Here is an 18,125-nt window from a genome sequence, read left to right as displayed (position 1 = left end):
ATAGAAAAACAAAAGTATTTTGACAACCGAGAGCAGAGAAAGGATGAGAAAAATGATATTCTTAAAAAAGAGTAGGTAAGAAAGGAACAAGAAAACTGAATAAAAGTAATCATTATCATTTTGAACCAGAAGATCTATTTTGAAAGCTGTTTGGAGAAAAACTGAAATTTAGGAATGTGTTGGAGGTCAAACCAGAAAGTCACTAAGTCTATGAAAGTTTGGGCTAACAAGTTCTTCCCTTTAACCTTGCAGCTCTAGAATCAAGTTGTCCCTCTGTAAAAACAAGTCTCTCTTGTTTTCCCCTCATTGATGTGTTTCTTTAAAGATAGATCAGCATGGCCAAGCTCAAATTCTAGTGAAGAGCCAAGGTGGACTGATAAGGATGCAGAACTCGAAGAAATAGAGTTTTAGGTGGCAGAAAAGTGCTTTGCATGCCTTCCAGCCTGTGACTGGGTAGTACTCTCAATGTTACTACTCTTTGGGTGACAGAAGTCAGTATTACATGACTACTGATCAAATTTAAGTCTATACAATAGGTACTAATTCAGATGACAGGTTAAGTCTTTAATGTTTATTTACAATGAGGATTAGTTTAAAATGGGCAATTTTTATCTTATAACTTTCATTATTAATGTATTGATCTCACAACTTGCATACACATTATGGTTTGAAAATTATTATATACTTTTCATTCAAGAATATCTTTTATTTATGACTATTTACCAAAACTTACACTTAATGCCTTCTGATAAAATTTTTCCAGAAACAACACTTTCCATGTTGTAAACAGAGCATTATACTACTTGTTGTCATTATTCAGTCGCCTAGTTTTGTCTGACTCTTTGCGACCCCATGGACTGCAGCAAGCCAGGCCTCCCTGTCCCTCACCATCTCCTAGAGTTTGCCCAAGTTCATGTTCATTGCATCAGTGATGACGTCCAGCCATCTCATCCTCTGACACCCTCTTCTTCTTCTGCCTTCAATCTTTCCCAGCATCAGGGATTTTTCCAAAGAGTAGTCTGTTCTCATCAGATGACTGAAATACTGGAGCATCAGTATCAGTCCTTCCAGTGAATATTCAGGATTGATCTCCCTTAAGACTGACAGGTTTGATCCCCTTGCTGTCCAAGAGACTTTCAGGAGTCTTCTCAAGCAACACAGTTCGAAGGCATCAATTTTTTGGCATTCTGCCTTCTTTATGGTCCAGCTCTCACAACCGTATGTGACCACTGGGAAAACCATAGCCTTGACTATACAGATATTTGTCTGCAGAGTAATGTTTCTGCTTTTCAGCACACTGTCTAAGTCTGTCATCACTCTGCTGCCAAGAAGCAATCAATCAACTTCTGATTTCATGGCTGCAGTCACCGTTCGCAGTGATTTTGGAGCCCAAGAAGAGGAAATCTGTTACTACTTCCGCCATTCCTCCTTCTATTTGCCATGAAGTAAAGTGAAAGAGAAGGGGACAACAGAGGATGAGATGGCTGGATGGCATCACCAACTCAATGGGCATGAGTTTGAGCAAACTCCGGGAGTTTGTGATGGACAGGGAGGCCTGGCATGCTGTGATTCATGGGGTTGCAAAGAGTCGGACACGACTGAGCAACTGAACTGAACTGAACTGAAAGTGAAAGAGGTGAGTGAAAAAGTTGGCTTAAAGCTTAACATTCAGAAAACTAAAATCATGGCATCTGGTCCCATCACTTCATGGGAAACAAATGGGGAAACAGTGGGAACAGTGTCAGCCTTTATTTTTTGGGCTCCAGAATCACTGCAGTTGATGATTGCAGCCATGAAATTAAAAGACATTTACTCCTTGGAAGGAAAGTTATGACCAACCTAGATAGCATGTTAAAAAGCAGAGACATTACTTTGCCAACAAAGGTCTGTCTAGTCAAGGCTATGGTTTTTCCAGTGGTCATGTATGGATGTGAGAGTTGGACTGTGAAGAAAGCTGAGTGCCAAAGAATTGATGCTTTTGAACTGTGGTGTTGGAGAAGACTCTTGAGAGTCCCTTGGACTGCAAGGAGATCCAACCAGTCTATCCCAAAGGAGATCAGTGCTGGGTGTTCATTGAAGGACTGATGCTGAAACTGAAACTCCAGTACTTTGGTCACCTGATGGGAAGAGTTGACTCATTGGAAAAGACCCTGATGCTGGGAGGGATTGGGGGCAAGAGGAGAAGGGGACAACAGAGGATGAGATGGCTGGATGGCATCACTGACTTGATGAACATGAGTTTGAGTAAACTCCAGGAGTTGGTGATGGACAGGGAGGCCTGGCGTGCTGCGATTCATGGGGTCGCAGAGAGTCGGACACGACTGAGCGACTGAACTGAACTGAACTGAATGGCAGCAGATGCCATGATCTTAGTTCTTTTTTAGTCTTTAGTCTTAAGCTGGCTCTTTCACTCTCCTCCTTCACCCTCATCAAGAGGTTCTTTAGTTTTTCTTTGCTTTCTGCCATTAGAGTTGTATCATTGGCATATATGAGGTTGCTAATATTTCTACTGCCTATCTTGATTCTGGCTTGTGACTCATCCAGCCTGGCATTTCTTATCATGTGCTCAGCATATAGGTTAAACAAACAGGGTGACTGCAGACAGCCCTGTCCTACTCCTTTCTTGATCTTGAACCAATCAGTTGTTCCATACAGGGTTCTAACTGTTGCTTCTTGACCTGTATACAGGTTTCTCAGGAGACAGGTAAGATGGTCTAGTATTCCCATCTCTCTAAGAGCTTTTCACAATTGTCATGATCCACACAGTCAAAGGCTTTAGCATAGCCAATGAAACAGAGATAGAGATTTTTCTGAAATTCCCTTGCTTTCTCTATAATCCAATGAAGGTTGGCAATTTGATCTCTAGTTCCTCTTTCTTTTCTAAACCCAGCTTGGACATCTGGAAGTTCTTGGTTCGCTGGAGCTGAGCTTGTAAGATTTTAAGCACAACCTTACTAGCATGGGAGATGAGTGCGATTGTCTGATGGTTAGCACATTCTTTGGTACTACCCTTCTTGGGAACTGGGATGAGGATCAACCTTTTCCAGTCAATCTTTCCCACTGCTTTTTACAGACCTTTTACACTACTAGGTGTAGACTATTCTGCTTCTACAAAAATACAGGTAGTAGTTTGGTGTCCATAAATAAACCTGCTTTAGAATGCAATTCATATTTTATTTATGGACAACCATGTAAATGATTTAGGCATGTAGAAAAATCACAATTAAAATCCTCAACTTTGTTAACTCATTCATTTTTCTGGGCTAACACTTTTTTCCAGATGATATGCAAAGAATAAGAATTCCCATATTACAGATTGGAGTTCCACCCAATGGGAGGGCCAGCAAGGTGTTTTTGGAGGTCTGGTAGCTTTGATAAAACAAAATCACTAGTTATCACATGAAGAATTCAAGAATATTGTGAAAAGAAACTGTCTCATGTGTTATGGTTAAAGAAAGTCTATGAATGAATCCTAAAGGATTTAATTGTAAATTAAACTTGAATACAAGAATTCCTGAATTCTATAATGTTAGAGTACTCCAGACACTTTAGAAACACTTCCTCTCAATCAGTCAGTTGGGTTCTTTCCTTCAGTTGCAGCTCTTTAATTAACTTTTGGGAGTAATAATTAACATAAAAATAGTCAGAAGTCTTATGGCATAGATAAAGCTTAGAAGATTGGAAGCAGGTGGGAAATTTAATGTGCAGCCTCAATGCCACCCTGAGGCAGGAGCAGCTGGAAACTAACCTAAAAATTATAAGCAAACTACACATTGCAAAGGAAGCTATAGAAGGAGGCTAGCATCTTATGTATGTTCAAGTGGTAATTTAACCACTTACACATACACATGAATCAAACCTATGCTGGGTTGAATTTATCTGAAGGTGTTTTAGCTTATCTGGCAAAGTTAGTTTCCAAAATAATCCCTAGTGTGCAGATTTGGGTTGGGAGAATTCAAACTCACACTAACAGTAGAGTCTACTCAGACTTGGGATGTCACGAGCAAGATAACTGACAGATTTCCAGACTTAATTTGCCTTGACTCTCAGCAACCTAAAAAGCTGATTTATCTTTCATAGGGAGAAAGAAGAAACAAAACAAAAACAAAACAAATAAACTGAAATTATCAAGATTTTTGGAGTTAACTGCTCTTAGTTGTAAATATATAATATTTGATCCTTACAGACTACAACAACTGTAAATAGGAACACAACACCAGTATCTTGCTACATTACACTGATAAAGTATTTCTGGAAGTTTGGTAACAGGATTGGCAATAGAAATACTTTGGGAAAGTTATCCCACGTGTCCTCATCCATCTAATCTTTAATGGGGTGAGCTCCACATTCCCTGATTTCTCATCCCTTCACTTCAATTAATATAGAGCACCTCCTAAATATTACAGAAATTAAAAAAGACGTTCAAAAGAATTTCAGTTGGTCATTAAGTTTACCTCAAGAAATAACTTCTACCAAACAAACAAATCCAGGACAGGATCTGAACTGACTTCTGAGATGTTATAGTATGAAATTGTTTGGGTATGTATCATGGGAAATTCCTTATTTATATAAATACAGCTTCACACAAACAAGAATTCCATTGAAGCTGAGATACAAATAAAAGTAATACTGATGAACTGAAAGCAACATAATTAATCTAATGATGAAATGTGATATCTTTTAAAAAGTTCTCTTCATCATAGCTTTTTTAAAAATTACATCACAGAGAAAGATTTATGGTATCCTACTAACATATTTACCAATAAACTACAAAGTAAGGAACTTAGGTGCCGATTATTTAATAAAGACTAAAAGTTCTTGCCAACAGTTATTTCATTCAACTTGTTCAACATAACAAAGGCCATCAAAATTTAAAAGAACAGGTATTTACATGTAATCTGTATGATTTTTACTTGTGAGATGACTCCATCATGACTTTTTCTTTTTTATTATTGTATGCAGGGAATAGATTAAAAACTGCACGGAAAAAACAGGTAAATTATTTTTAGTTAATAATCAGGCATTAAGAAACTGGTAATTGAAACTGCCTATAGAGAAAAACACAACCTTACATCAGAGTAGCCAGCAGAAGCACTATGAAGGACAATAATATTGTCAGGAGACATCTGGTCTATTTTCAGTATTTTACATTCTCCTGCGAATGTGGTAATGACGCTCATGGGTTTCTTTTAGAAATCTTCATCTTTTTCTTTATCCTTGTTAGAGAGATAAGCAGGGCGACACTTTATATAAACACAAATAATGCATAAAAATCCTCTCTTGTAACCTAAGGCAGGTTTTATATTGCAAAATAATTTAAATAAAAACACTTAATATTTCCAGCATGAAGATCATTTATTCTAATTGATTTGAGGTGCTACCAGTCACAATATTTTACGTTCTCAGAGGAACAGGCTGTACCTTCTTTATTTGGTGGCTGCAAACTTGGAGATAATGCAGGTAATAGGAAGGGCTCACCTGACGTAAAGCACTCCATTTTGATCCACACGACGCTGCCAACCCACAGGAACTTGTATAGCTGGAAGACCTCCATCCTTGTCCCCTCCGTCACACTCCTTGCCTCCATTCATTTTCTGTGTCTGCTTAGGACTCCCCAAAGATATCAGCAATAAGATGATGTCCTTGTATTACAGGGCATCGTGGCCTTCAAAAATGGCCAACGCAGCACAGTTTTCCCCAGACTGTACAAAACGCATTGGGAAGCTTCGGCTCAGTTTGGAACCAAGTCCTTGAAATCTGCCATTGTAGAAAAAATCAGTTTCCCATTATAACCTACATTAAATAACCAATATTTAATTCCTAAGGATGGTCTACATGGGTAAAAACAAGTGCTTCTGACTAAAGAAAATCATATTCAGTAATGCTGGTACCTGTCTGAAGTGGGAGAGGGGAGGAGTGTAAGTTTTTAGTTCAACATTTTGTCTTGAACCTTCATGGTGGACTAAAAGAACCTCTATTGTTTAGAAACTGGTCTCATTTTTACAGTGTGAGTCAGTTAATATTTCCAGGTACTACCCGCCTTTATAGGCCACATTCTTTAAAGTTTCTCTTCATCTTCCACTCTGAATCCAAGATGTTGCAGGTTGGTTCATCTGATGTTTTCATGTCTTCAAAATTCCAATAAGGTAGCCTGAAACACATATAAATATGTAAACACTATATTTAATAGTGAAAAACTGAGAAGCTGCACACTTTTAAAAATGGAATAAACTGGTAAGTGTAGCAAGCCATTCTGATGTCCTCTGCTGTCAAAATCATATGTCAAAGTCATCTTCTTCCAGCTTGATCTACTTACTCCAGATCAACCAGTTTGTTGGCTCTTCAACACATATAGCTTTCTAATTACTAGAGACAGACTCATAACCATGGCATTACACATATATACAACCTCCTTCTGACAATAAAAACATATCTATCACCTCTTGTGCCCTAACAACTAGAAAGCTATGTGTTAATACAATCACTTTTGATTACTCTTTAATTCTACAAACCCCTATGATTTACTTTTCTAATTACTATATTCACCTAAACAAGAGGGTTTCTTTCTTTTTTTTGAAGAGAAAATTAAAAGGAAATAAACACACAGTGCCTTCCCAAGTATGAGAAGACTTTGCCCCACTGTTCTTGGCTATAAGAGCGGGAATCGCTTTACTTAAGGTTTACAAACTCCCTTCTACTATGGAGTGTTCTCTTCATTCCTTTTCTGTGTCACAATATGCTGTTTGGGGAGAAGACACATTGGCCTGAAACAGCAGCAGTCCGTGCTAAGATAGAATGCTACAAGAGGTCATCTTAATGGAAATGGTGATTAAACAAAGATGGCAAATAAATTTTTAAAAAGATTTGGTACTTAATTCTGGCGAAGAATGTGATACCACAGTTGCTAGCATTGCTGTGGCAAACAAGACTTTTTATAATCAATTTAATACACAGTGTGTGATTACCTTGTGGAACTCATGAAAGTACACTAAAGGATGAATGAAAAAAACTGTTCCTGTGTTATATGAGTGGGACTTGTAGTTTGTTGATAAAAATTTCTGGTGACAGCATCATCCATAGTTAAAAATGCTGAATCTTAAACAACTGAAAATAAAGGTAATATGCTCTCAAAAACTGTGTTAAATGACTTAAGATTCATATCACAGTATTAAGACTGTTTAAATTTTAAATAAAAAATAATATTTCAGTTTTATATATGCATGTATGACTCAGTCAACAAATTAAATAAATTAAACAGTGTTAACAGACATAAAACTACTCAAGTTCCAAACCTTTCTTCAGATTTTTTCATTGGGAAAGTAGGAGAATGTTTTATAGTAAAAAGCATTATGTATTCTGGCATATGCCTTATTTGCTGCCTTGGCTGTGAGGCAGATTAAAGGTGTTATAATGAAGCATATTGGACTTCCCTGGTGGCTCAGACGGTAAGAGCATCTGCCTACAATGCGGGAGACCTGGGTTGGATCCCTGGGTTGGGAAGATCCCCTGGAGAAGGAAATGGCAACCCACTCCAGTACTCTTGCTTTGAAAATCCCATGGACAGAGGCTACAATCCATGGGGTTGCAAAGAGTCGGACACGACTGAGCCACTTCACTTTCAATGAAGCATATACTAATTTAGCTGAAAGTCAGGAACCTCAGGGATGGGAGTGGGAAACATTGGCAAGCAGTGGGAAAAGTAGCAAAAATTTATTGGGAAAAATGTGGAGTATAAAGGAAAGTGCCAAGTAGCGCATTCTCAGTGGTGACTCCAGATGCTAATTACATTGCTAGGCCCACTCCACTGGGTCTATGCCTCTTATAGAAATGACCTGCTTGCAGGCATAGCACCTTATTTCTGACTCCCACTCATTGCACCTTTAACCATGATCCCTGTTGATCATCTATGTGTTTATTCATGTTTCATTCCACAGTTAGTGAGCAGCTATTATGTATGAGGCCTATGCTATGTGCTGGAGTCCAAAGGTGGTGTGTGTGCTCAGCCACTTAGCTGTGTCTGACTCTTTGCAACCTCAGGCTCCTCTATCCATGGGATTCTCCAGGCAAGAATACTAGAGTGGGCTGCCGTTTCCTCCTCCAGGGGATCTTCCCAACCCAGGGATTGAACCCTCATCTCCTGAGGCTCCTGATTCTTCACTACTGAGCCACCTGGGAAGTTCCACAAAGGTGGTAAGACACCACTTTATCCAAAGCCCAGGGCAATGTATGGCACTAAAGAGCTGCTGAGGAAAAAAAAAAAAAGAAAAGCTGCTGAGTGGGGAAGAACAGAAAAGAAAGAGGGAGGGAGGGGGTCAGGAAAGGATGGAGAAAGCAAGGAAGGGAAGAACAGTCCCTGCTCTCAGGAAGTGGTAAAGAATTCTGTGTCATTCTGAACTCCCAGCCTGATCAAACAGCAACAGACACTGATGAGTAAATATGATTTTTACAGTCTTTTTTTCACGCTCATTTTATTACCTTACTTTTTCCTAAAGAAAAGTCTTCCGTGGCCTGTGGTCTTTAGATTGGACTAGCTCTCATTTCCCTTACTTTCAAGCTTCCTGATCATTTGATGCCAATTTCTATTTCTTTTTGGTTTGCCTGTTCTTGCGTGTGACTCCAACTTTCCTGAGATGGACTGGCTCACGCCCTTAAGTAATTTGTGGATCTGCCAGATAATGACATCAGACTGATTTCTGCCAAATATCTTCCTCATAATTCAGTAATCAAAACTACAAAGATCTGACGGCTGGGTTTTAGACCTGCAGTTTTATGGTCCTGGGACCACCATCATTACTGTTAACAGCTGGGATCCTGTTACAAATGCAGAATAACAGAACTGACCCCTGAAATCACTGAATCAGAAACCCTGGAGGGTAATCTTTTAAAACAAACAAACAAGCCCTCTAGGTGATTCAACGGCATGCTCAAGTTTTGAGACCCACTGACTCAGACTTCTGTACCAGCTTCCCTTCCCAGGATAGGACCCGGTTTTACATTTCCACAGCTGGCCCACTTCTTCCTTTTGTTCCTGGGAGGGTCATCCTTTTTTTTGGCTGATACTTTGGCATTTTAGAGGCAGCTTAATTGTAAGGGCCTTAGGAACTTCTCACAGAGCTGAGGTCCAGCGACTATTATCATTTGTTTATCTTCTCTAAGTGGGACTGATTTCCTCAACATTTATTTTATAAATTTGGAAAATTCAGAGATGTTCATGATGAAAATTAAAATTAAAATTGAACTCTAATCTCATCGTTGAATAATAACCATTGCGAGCATGGATGACTTTCAATCATTGTTTTAAAAAGTTTTAAAAGCACACATTAAAAAGAGTCTAATAAACAATGAGCTACCACTCCAAATTTACAACCCATTTTGTCACTTTGCTTATTTAAAAAAGAAAAAACACTTAGAAAATATTACAGATGAAGTTCAATACTATCCCTCACTCCCATCCAGTTTCTCTTTTTAGTTCTGTTCCCCTCCCCCTCTGGCCTAAAGAAAACGAACACTCTTATTCTGGTCTGTAGAGAGTCCCCTGGACTGCAAGGAGATCAAACCAGCCAATCCTAAAGGAAATCAACCCTGAATATTCATTGGAAGAACTGATGTTGAAGCTGAAGCTCCAATACTTTGACCACCTGATGCAAACAGCTGACTATTGGAAAAGACCCTGATGCTGGGAAAGACTGAGGACAGAAGGAGAAGGGGACGACAGAGGATGAGATGGTTGGATGGCATCACTGACTCAATGGACATGAGTTTGAGTAAGCTCCGGGAGTCGGTGATGGACAGGGAAGCCTGGTGTGCTGCAGTCCATGGGGTCTCAGAGTCGGACACAACTCAGCGGCTGAACAGTAGCAATCAATCCTTCCAGGCTGTTTTTACATGTTTATTCCCTATGTATATAGGTAAACAATATTTGGCTTTGTTATATGTATTTAAATACTGTTATACATATATATTCTTCAACTTGCTTTTTAAAATTCAACATTGTTTTGAGTGCTATCTCTGTTGACATATACAGATCTATCTCTTCTGCAGATATATAGATCCAATTTGTTCATTTTAAACATTTGAATAGGATTCTATCATATAAATGTACAAATATTCATCTATTGAAATATCAGTCATATTAATGTTGGGTCTGCACATTTAAACTTTGGAGACACTGCCAAATTGCTCTTGAAAAAAACTAAGCTAATTCCAATTTTTTTCTATGTATAATAGTGCCTTCTTTAAATATTGAATTATTACCACTTTGCACTTTATTTTCAACTTAAGCATTTTACTGTGGCATTCAATATTTACTTCCCTTTTGTGGAAATCGATTTTTCTCCTAAATTTTCACAGTTACAAATAAATCTGAGATAAATATCTCCGTACGTAAATCATTGCCATTTTGATAGTTCACTGAGAAGGCCAGGCATCTCAAACTTTTGAAAACCCATGTATGTCCTCTTTTGCTAAATATTATAGTCTATTCTATTTGCCTCTGAGATTCTGATAACTTTATCTTCTATATAGACCAATTATTCAAGACTCATTCAAGTTTTATTTTTATACTTTTATGATTAAAAACAACAGTTTATCCTTTTTTTCAAATTTAACATAAAAACTACATATCCACAACATTTTCTTTTTACCTCTCCTGAAGATTTCATTATGACTTACCCTGTTTACATGGCTTGGTTTAAGCCCAAAAGACACAGATTAAAACAAAAATGTACGGAAACATGAAAGGCACTTTTATCTCACTAACACTGAGGATCAGGGATAGATCTTACACACAGGACATTATTTGAATTGATGTCACAACCATTTCTGGAAGAAATAAAAATAAAATTCAAAAAGTAGGGTATGTGTATGTATATGTGTTCTGAGGAGAATATCTGCCACCATTCTACCAACATTTTCATTTTCCATCCCCCTTTTAATATGCAAATAAGCCTATGAGAATTGGCTTTTGTTGAACTGAATTTTAGTGACCTGATTTAATTCTTTGCATTGGCTTCATTCAGAATTAAAATCAGCTCCTCAAAGAGACACTGTAAATCCTAAGTATTCTCCAACAAATTGTTAATTCACTGATACCTCTTATTAACTGATTTTTTTTTATCATTTATTTGTTTGTTAATCTTTCCCCACAGGAATGTAAACTAACTCCTCGCATCAGGGACCTTGTTTCTCTAGGTTCTTCCAATAGTTTCATTTCCTGATTAAAGCAGGTTTAGTGCCTGGCCTACAAGAGGTGCTTAAATACTTGATGAAGACTATGTACATTCCAATTAGCCAACATAGTTTTATATCCTGATTTTTACCATGTAGACTTCTAAGGTTTTAGCAACACAGGCATCTAAAATGAAAGAGAAGCTTTAAAAAGAAGTCAATAGAAGCTAGTTACTATGCACCTTGACAAAAAACACAAAGGATTTTTTTTTTTGCTCTAGCTTTATCCCTAATGATCTCACAATCTCTGAGTAATAATTTTTGTGTAGAAAAAGTATTATAGGGCTTCTAAGAAAAATAATATGCTAACTTTTTATTTTATTTGTAAAGCATATCAGAATTTTATTTAAATAGCTTATATACACACTTTAATTGGATTAATAAAGGAACCACTAAAATGATTCAAACCATAAAAAAATGAAACCTATATTTCAACATGATGCTAAGGCAATAGATGGCTTTTTCTCTCTCTGCTTTACTGACATTCTTGTGAACCTAAGAATAAACTCACTGTGTAATGCAGTGTTAAGTGTATATTTTAAAAGTTATACCCAAAATACCAAGAAGACTAGATATCAGAGAATATGACATCATGAAAATAAGTAGCTACTTTTCATAAAATTCTCTGAATAACAACAAACATCATATATTTTTCTGAATAATGTCACAAACTTGACTAATGGTGAAAACAATGAATTGATTTTTAAGTCATGTGATACTATGAGTAAATTCTATTAAAATGTTTATCACATTAATCACACATTAATCTTGTGCTCAGTAGCATTACTTTGATACACAGTAGGATAGAATGAATACTGAATGAACTACTGATTTATCAAAATGAGACCATGTAAATTAGATAAAATACCAATATTTAACAGAAGTATAAATTATCACATACTTTATATACAATGATTATAAAGTTAACTCATGAAATATGCAAAGTTTAGAAGTCTCCTCCAGTAAATCAACTATACTTCAATAATAAAAAAAAGGAAGTCTTTTCCATTCTGACATTTGCAAGGATTAACACCTCATGTTCAACACTTTAGAAAAAAGGCTCACGTGAAACCTACCTCTCTACCTAAATTCTGAAACAATATGTACATGCTACAACAGATATGATTGGATTAAGAAATAACATGAGCATTAGCATTTTGAAGCATAATGTCTGAGTAGCTACAACATTATTATTATTATTTGATTGGGTAATAAATGGATATACTCATCTTCTTTCCATTAGTTAAATTATGCTTGTTAGGGTAACCCTAAATGATATTTGCCCCTTTCAGTTATCTTTCACCCTCATATCAATTTACACAGTTCCTTTATAGCACTTAGCCAGCCCTCCCATCCAACCTTGCCACCTGTTTCACCTTTCACCTATTTGTTTAAGCTATGCATTTTTATTTATGAGAACGCTCATTTTACAGTTATATCTTCTTTCATTTTTAAAAAATCTTCCAATAAATTAGCTTCATTTTAACTCTGGTTGTTATTTTCATTTGGTTCTTATCTTCACTGTGTAGCTACCTCTTCCAAAACAGACCTCTCAGATACATCTTTTGTAAGAGGCCTAATGCTTCTGCCAGGCTCCACTTACTCACCCCAAACTACCCCAGCGCACTTTACATCTGTTTTACAAAATTTATCAGGATATCATAAGCAGATCTTTCCTGCCCTGATCGTTAAAACTCTCTGGTATCAAACATCCTTGCCCTTTCAGTGTAGAATAATGTTAATGTTCAAAAACTGTGTATGAGGATGACATCAGTCCTCAGAGGCAAGGTAACAAACAAACTGAACTCTGCCCATCAATGGTCAGGAGGATAACTTATACAGGCCATTTCATGCTACCAACGTTCAGCAACTTACACATTCCAGGCACACAGAAGCCTTTAGAAGACTAAACCCTAAATGTAGCAGGCTGCAATTGGCCACAAAGATCTTGTAGTTCCTTCCATTAGGAAATGAGATTTATTACTCTACCCTTTGGCTCTGGGCTGGCCTTGGGACTTGCTTGGATCAGTAGAATGTGATACAGCTCAAGGGATGGGCCTAAGCCTCAAGAGGCCTCGTATCTTCCACTCTTGCTTCTTGGAATGCCCCTGTCACACAAAGAACTGGAACTGGCCCTTTGAGGATGAGAGGCCATGTGGAGAGAGAGAAATCCAGCTGGTCCGTCTGAAGCCCCAGACACACACATGAGACCTGCCAGCACCATGTGGAACATGGATGAGCTGTTTCATGGAGCGTAGCCTAGTCTTCCAACCCACTGAATCAGCAGTATTATTTCAAACAGCCAAACACTATACTGGAAGTGATCTGAAAGTCTAAAATAGGGTTTTATTTAAATTAACTACAGTATTGAGATGCTATGTAGCTCTATCTTTTCTTAGGTTTTGTTGAGGATAGTCATTTCGGTTTATTTTTGTTTTTATTTTTTGAATTTTTTTGCCACACTGTGCATCATGTGGAATATTAGTTCTCTCACCAGGGATTGCACCTGTGCCTCCTGCCTTGGGAGCTTGTAGTCTTAATCTCTGGACTGCAGGGAAGTCCTGTAGCTTCATCCTTCTGACCTTGGGTAGGTTTTTACAATGTTCTTTCCTTTTAAAATGGAGATTTTATAGAACTGTTCTGTTTTGGGGATACAATAAGCTAAAAGTCTTAAACCAATACCTAGCACATAATAAATATCTACATTATTATTTATGTGTGTGTATGCTAAGTTGCTTCAGTCATATCTGACTCCTTGCAACCCCATGGACTGTAGCCCACCAGGCTCCTCTGTCCATGGAATTTTCCAGGCAAGAATACTGTAGTGGGTTGCCATTTCCTTCTCCAGGGGATCTTCCCAAACTAGAGATGGAACCCAGGTCTCCCTCATTGTAGGCAGATTCTCTACTGTCTGAGCCACCAGGAAAGTCTACTAGTATTATGCTGTTACTTCTCTATGTGGGGAGAAAGGAGAGTCAGAAAGAACACATTAACCAAAATGGCCTACACAGTACTAACAAAAACTAAGGCTATCCCTTTGGCTGGTTCTAAAAATGCCTCAGCCTGTCACTCTTACTTTTCTGCTTGAAATGCCATCTCTCACCACCACACTCATGTTCTTCATTAAACCAACTTCTGTTCATCTCAGTTTAAATGTCACTTCCTCAGAGAAGCCTTCCTGGTTTCTCCAGTCATTATTTGGCTTTCCAAGTCTAAACTGAGTTTTCTTTATAATCCTCCCTGATAATATTCAGGAATTCACATGCATTACTACACACCACTGAGCTCTTTCTTTGCCCTTGCCAACTCTACATGACTATAAAGGAAACACAATTGAGACAACTAACTTTAAGTTAAAGCTTCCCTTTGTGCTTTTGAAAATATAGAAGGAAAGTGAGAGTTTGTATGCACATGAAGAAAATGCTTACTATGCATTTTACTTTCTTAAAAGTCAAAAAGAGAATAATCACGGATTCCAAATACATATTACTTAAAAAAATTCAGAGAACTGTCTTAAAGTATAGTAGGTCACAGCAGAATATCTAGGACATAATAAACTCCTTACAACTCTGAGGGAAAATTTATTTACAATTTACTTTGGTATATTAAGCATCAACATACTTGGCTACTTTTGCTATTTTATAGTATAGTAAAGTTTCTCATAAGGATTATTTATAAAAAAAAATACTTGCCTTCATTAACATAATCTTTTTAAGAGTGCAGTAAGCAAGTTGAAGGGGTGATTTTCACATTTTATCTGTGCATGATTGGTATTCTGATTACTCAAGGTGTAGCTCAATAGGCTGAATCATTGTTAAAAAATAATGTATATCAGCTTTTTAAAAATTAAAACTGTACTAAGAATGAAACAAACATGACTTTGGTCTATTTCTGGGTTACACAACATATTGAAACAGCTAATGTTTATGTACTCTTTTACTTAAAAAAATGTTTAGCATTCTTCAATTTACCTGGCAATGAGGTTACTCAAACAGAAAATAGGAAGACTCCTCAGCCACTGGAGAAACAAATACATGTCTCTAAATATGTATAAATATTTAGGAACACTCAAGTCTAATCAACGTCTCTAGCAAATATAATTAAACATTAAAGATAACCATAGTCTAATTAATTATCTGAAAAGTTCTCTTAAGATGCAAGAGGAGGAAGATGGTCTCTGTGTTAATTTTAGAAGGGGGAGCCCGAAACACACAATCTCTAAGTTCCATAAAATAAATGATATTTTACTGTGTTTATTTAGCTTACACATCAGGAATGAAATGAGTAAGTAGTAACACCTGTAGATGGTTAGTGGTGTCATATGAAAAGTGTCTCAAGGAGACTCCATTTAGCATGTGACTGCTCACTGGAATGCTGAAGGTGGCAGAGAAAAGGTAGCAGCCAAAGAAAACTTACGCATAAAACGTTCAATTCAGAGAGGCAGGTAGTTTCAATAGCACAAAACCCATAGAATATTTTACTGAATATGCTGAAGAAAAGCAAAACCTGTAGAAAATAAACTCTCCAATTCAACAAACAGGAACTGGAGAGCAAGATATAAAACCAAGTTACAAACAGGAGGGCTCTAGGCCAAATCTCAGCAGTGGTAGTATTTGGTGCAGGCACAGTTCGAGAATAATAATACAAGTGAATTAACTGACTATTTAAATCAGAAAGCATATGAAAATTTGCATTTCTTGCTTACCTGGGAAACTGGACAATGTGGTAACACTAGGTCAGCATTCCTGCCTTGCAACAATTATCTGGAACAGATCAGCGGCTGCTCCTTCAGACAGGACTCGGCTCTCCAGTTCACTGCAGTGGCTTCCTGCTTCATTCCCACCAGCCTGGCCTCTGTAGGCACTTGGGTTTCCAACCTCTGGAATACAAAGAACCTTAAGGTAAGGCTTGAAGGACAGACTCTAGCCCTTGACAAGAGGTACAGCTTACATTTGTTAATGACCACTTAACCTATACTTCACAGTTTCTTCACATGGGTAGAGGATAAACTCTCAGTGGATATGCATTATTAGTTTATGAAGGAATGCCAGCCAGTAAGCCAGCTAAAAACACAAGCACAGTCAACTTTCTCAATGAAGTTGATTTGACCCCTAGACTTTGGTGATCGTTAAGAGGCAGAGGGTACAGAGAATGCTCATCCAACTTTAATCCTTTTTCTTTCTTTTTTAGTACCATTGTCAGCAATACCACTATTTCAGGAACTTAATGTTGGGATCAAGAATTATGGAACCAAACTGTACATTATCAATATTGAGTTACAAAATGACATTGTCCCCCTGACATTTAAAAGTGCTTTCTTTTAGCAAATAAGAAAAAAATTTGTAAACACTTTCAAAACACTTGAGACCTTATTACTCTTTACTTAATTTTCTCCTAGCCATCAGGGAAACAATGACAAGGCTGCTCCTCAGCTTGGGTTAAATTATCTTTGGTGCAATTTAACTCATTTTGCTCCGTTTCCATAGTCACTGAACAATCTTCTGATTATTTGATGGATTTCACAGAGGCTTTGATATCATTAACTTATGACTTAGGCATCAGATACAAGTATTTCAATCAGTGTAAACAAACGAATCAACAGTCAACTGGTTTATAAATTAAGTTATTGGAAATATAGATGGCCTGTGTCAGACCCTAGAGGCCCATAACCTTGAGAGGAATGGCAAAACCAGTGTTTCTAAATTGGAAGAGTAGGGGTCACATCCTGGACCATAATTACCCCACAGGGTGCTCCTCTAACTTTGGGATGTTTCCAAATATCTGGCCTCCTGTTTCTTTTTCATTTTGGTCCAGAGAAGGACAGGGGACGATGTAGGACAGGGGTAGCAGCATGCTTGAGCAATGCTATTCCTCAGAAAGCAGCCAAGAGAGATAAAGAAACAATTAAGGGATGTGGGACCAAGGTTAAATAACTAAGTTTCTATAATCTTGATATGTTAAAGGTACTCCAGGCATTATACTGAATGTTTTAAGTATTTACTGATAATCAACTATATGTGAAGCACTGTAACAGATACTTGGGACACAGACACAAAGAGAACCTAGCTTCCCCGGTGTCCACTACCCATCCCAGCCCAAGAAGCTTACTGCCTGAGAGGTGGGCATAGGGAATTGGGCAGGTCAGGTAAACAGGTAATTACAATACTGAGTAATACCAGTTGTGATAGGATTAGGTATGGAGTGCTAAAGGAACACAAAGAGCAAGTCTAGTTTTCAGGGAAAGGGGGAGGCAGGATACGTTTAAGGATGCACAGAGGTTACACAGGCAAAGAAAGGTTATTAGGAGACCTGAAACTTTAGCTAATCTATGCAAATGATCCTAGTTTGAAAAGATTAATATTGAAGATTTTATATTTGTTTGGTAATAACAATTCCAATATTCTACTCATTTTTAGCTGGAAAGCAAGCATAAAGTTCTCATTTTCTTAGACCTATTAACCTTGAGATGTAAGTGATGAGGCATTAGTGAATATTTTCCATAGGAAGATCTGGATGCCTGCTCGATGACTTAAATAGAAAATGACCTGACATCTATATGAGCAAATATTGTTCTGCAGAAGAAATACTATGAAAGAATGATGATTGGCCTCTAAGAAAGTGATATTAGATATGACTGTATTGGAAGTAGAAGCTAAAAGAAGCATATATGGATGAGGGAGTCTTATCCTGTAGATAAAGTAGCTCAAAACTGTAACTATATCCTTTAAAAAAAGAAGTCCATAAGTGATGAAAATAAGATGACTACTGTGCTAAAGTTGTTTTAGACAAATGTATAAATAATATTGGCTGATATCCTATCATCGGGGACTTTATACACACACATATCAGCTCATTTAATCTTTGTCACAATAGGTAACCACCACTATTTTTTCTTTTCT

At 37.4% G+C, this 18,125-nt stretch overlaps 1 protein-coding gene and 1 long non-coding RNA gene across 9 annotated transcripts in view; one reads left to right on the top strand and one right to left on the bottom strand.

Moving 5' to 3' along the window:
- The window catches only part of MBD5 (methyl-CpG binding domain protein 5), a 195,255-nt gene that overhangs the window by 55,561 nt on the left and 121,569 nt on the right, over nucleotides 1-18,125 (bottom strand). For 5 of the 7 annotated variants that reach the window (XM_043488157.1, XM_043488159.1, XM_043488162.1 and 2 more), the window contains exons 3-4: nucleotides 15,932-16,105; nucleotides 5,479-6,151 (exon numbers count right to left, since the gene is read on the bottom strand). In XM_043488157.1, the coding sequence (XP_043344092.1) occupies nucleotides 5,479-5,591 (113 nt within the window). In that variant the 5' untranslated portion in view covers nucleotides 5,592-6,151; nucleotides 15,932-16,105. Of the gene's footprint in view, nucleotides 1-5,072; nucleotides 5,217-5,478; nucleotides 6,152-15,931; nucleotides 16,106-18,125 lie in introns of all 7 variants that reach the window. The other 2 variants (XM_043488160.1, XM_043488158.1) reach the window with 2 other exon arrangements.
- Nucleotides 16,027-18,125, top strand: part of LOC122453868 — a 45,954-nt gene continuing 43,855 nt past the window's right edge. For both annotated transcript variants that reach the window (XR_006273203.1, XR_006273204.1), the window contains exon 1: nucleotides 16,027-16,127. This is a non-coding gene — a long non-coding RNA (uncharacterized LOC122453868). The remainder of the gene's footprint in view (nucleotides 16,128-18,125) is intronic.

This window comes from Cervus canadensis, chromosome 15 (genome assembly GCF_019320065.1).
Source record: "Cervus canadensis isolate Bull #8, Minnesota chromosome 15, ASM1932006v1, whole genome shotgun sequence".
NCBI classification, from domain to species: domain Eukaryota; kingdom Metazoa; phylum Chordata; class Mammalia; order Artiodactyla; family Cervidae; genus Cervus; species Cervus canadensis.
The sequence above is the reverse complement of the archived record's forward strand: the minus strand, read 5'-3'. Positions and strand labels throughout refer to the sequence as shown.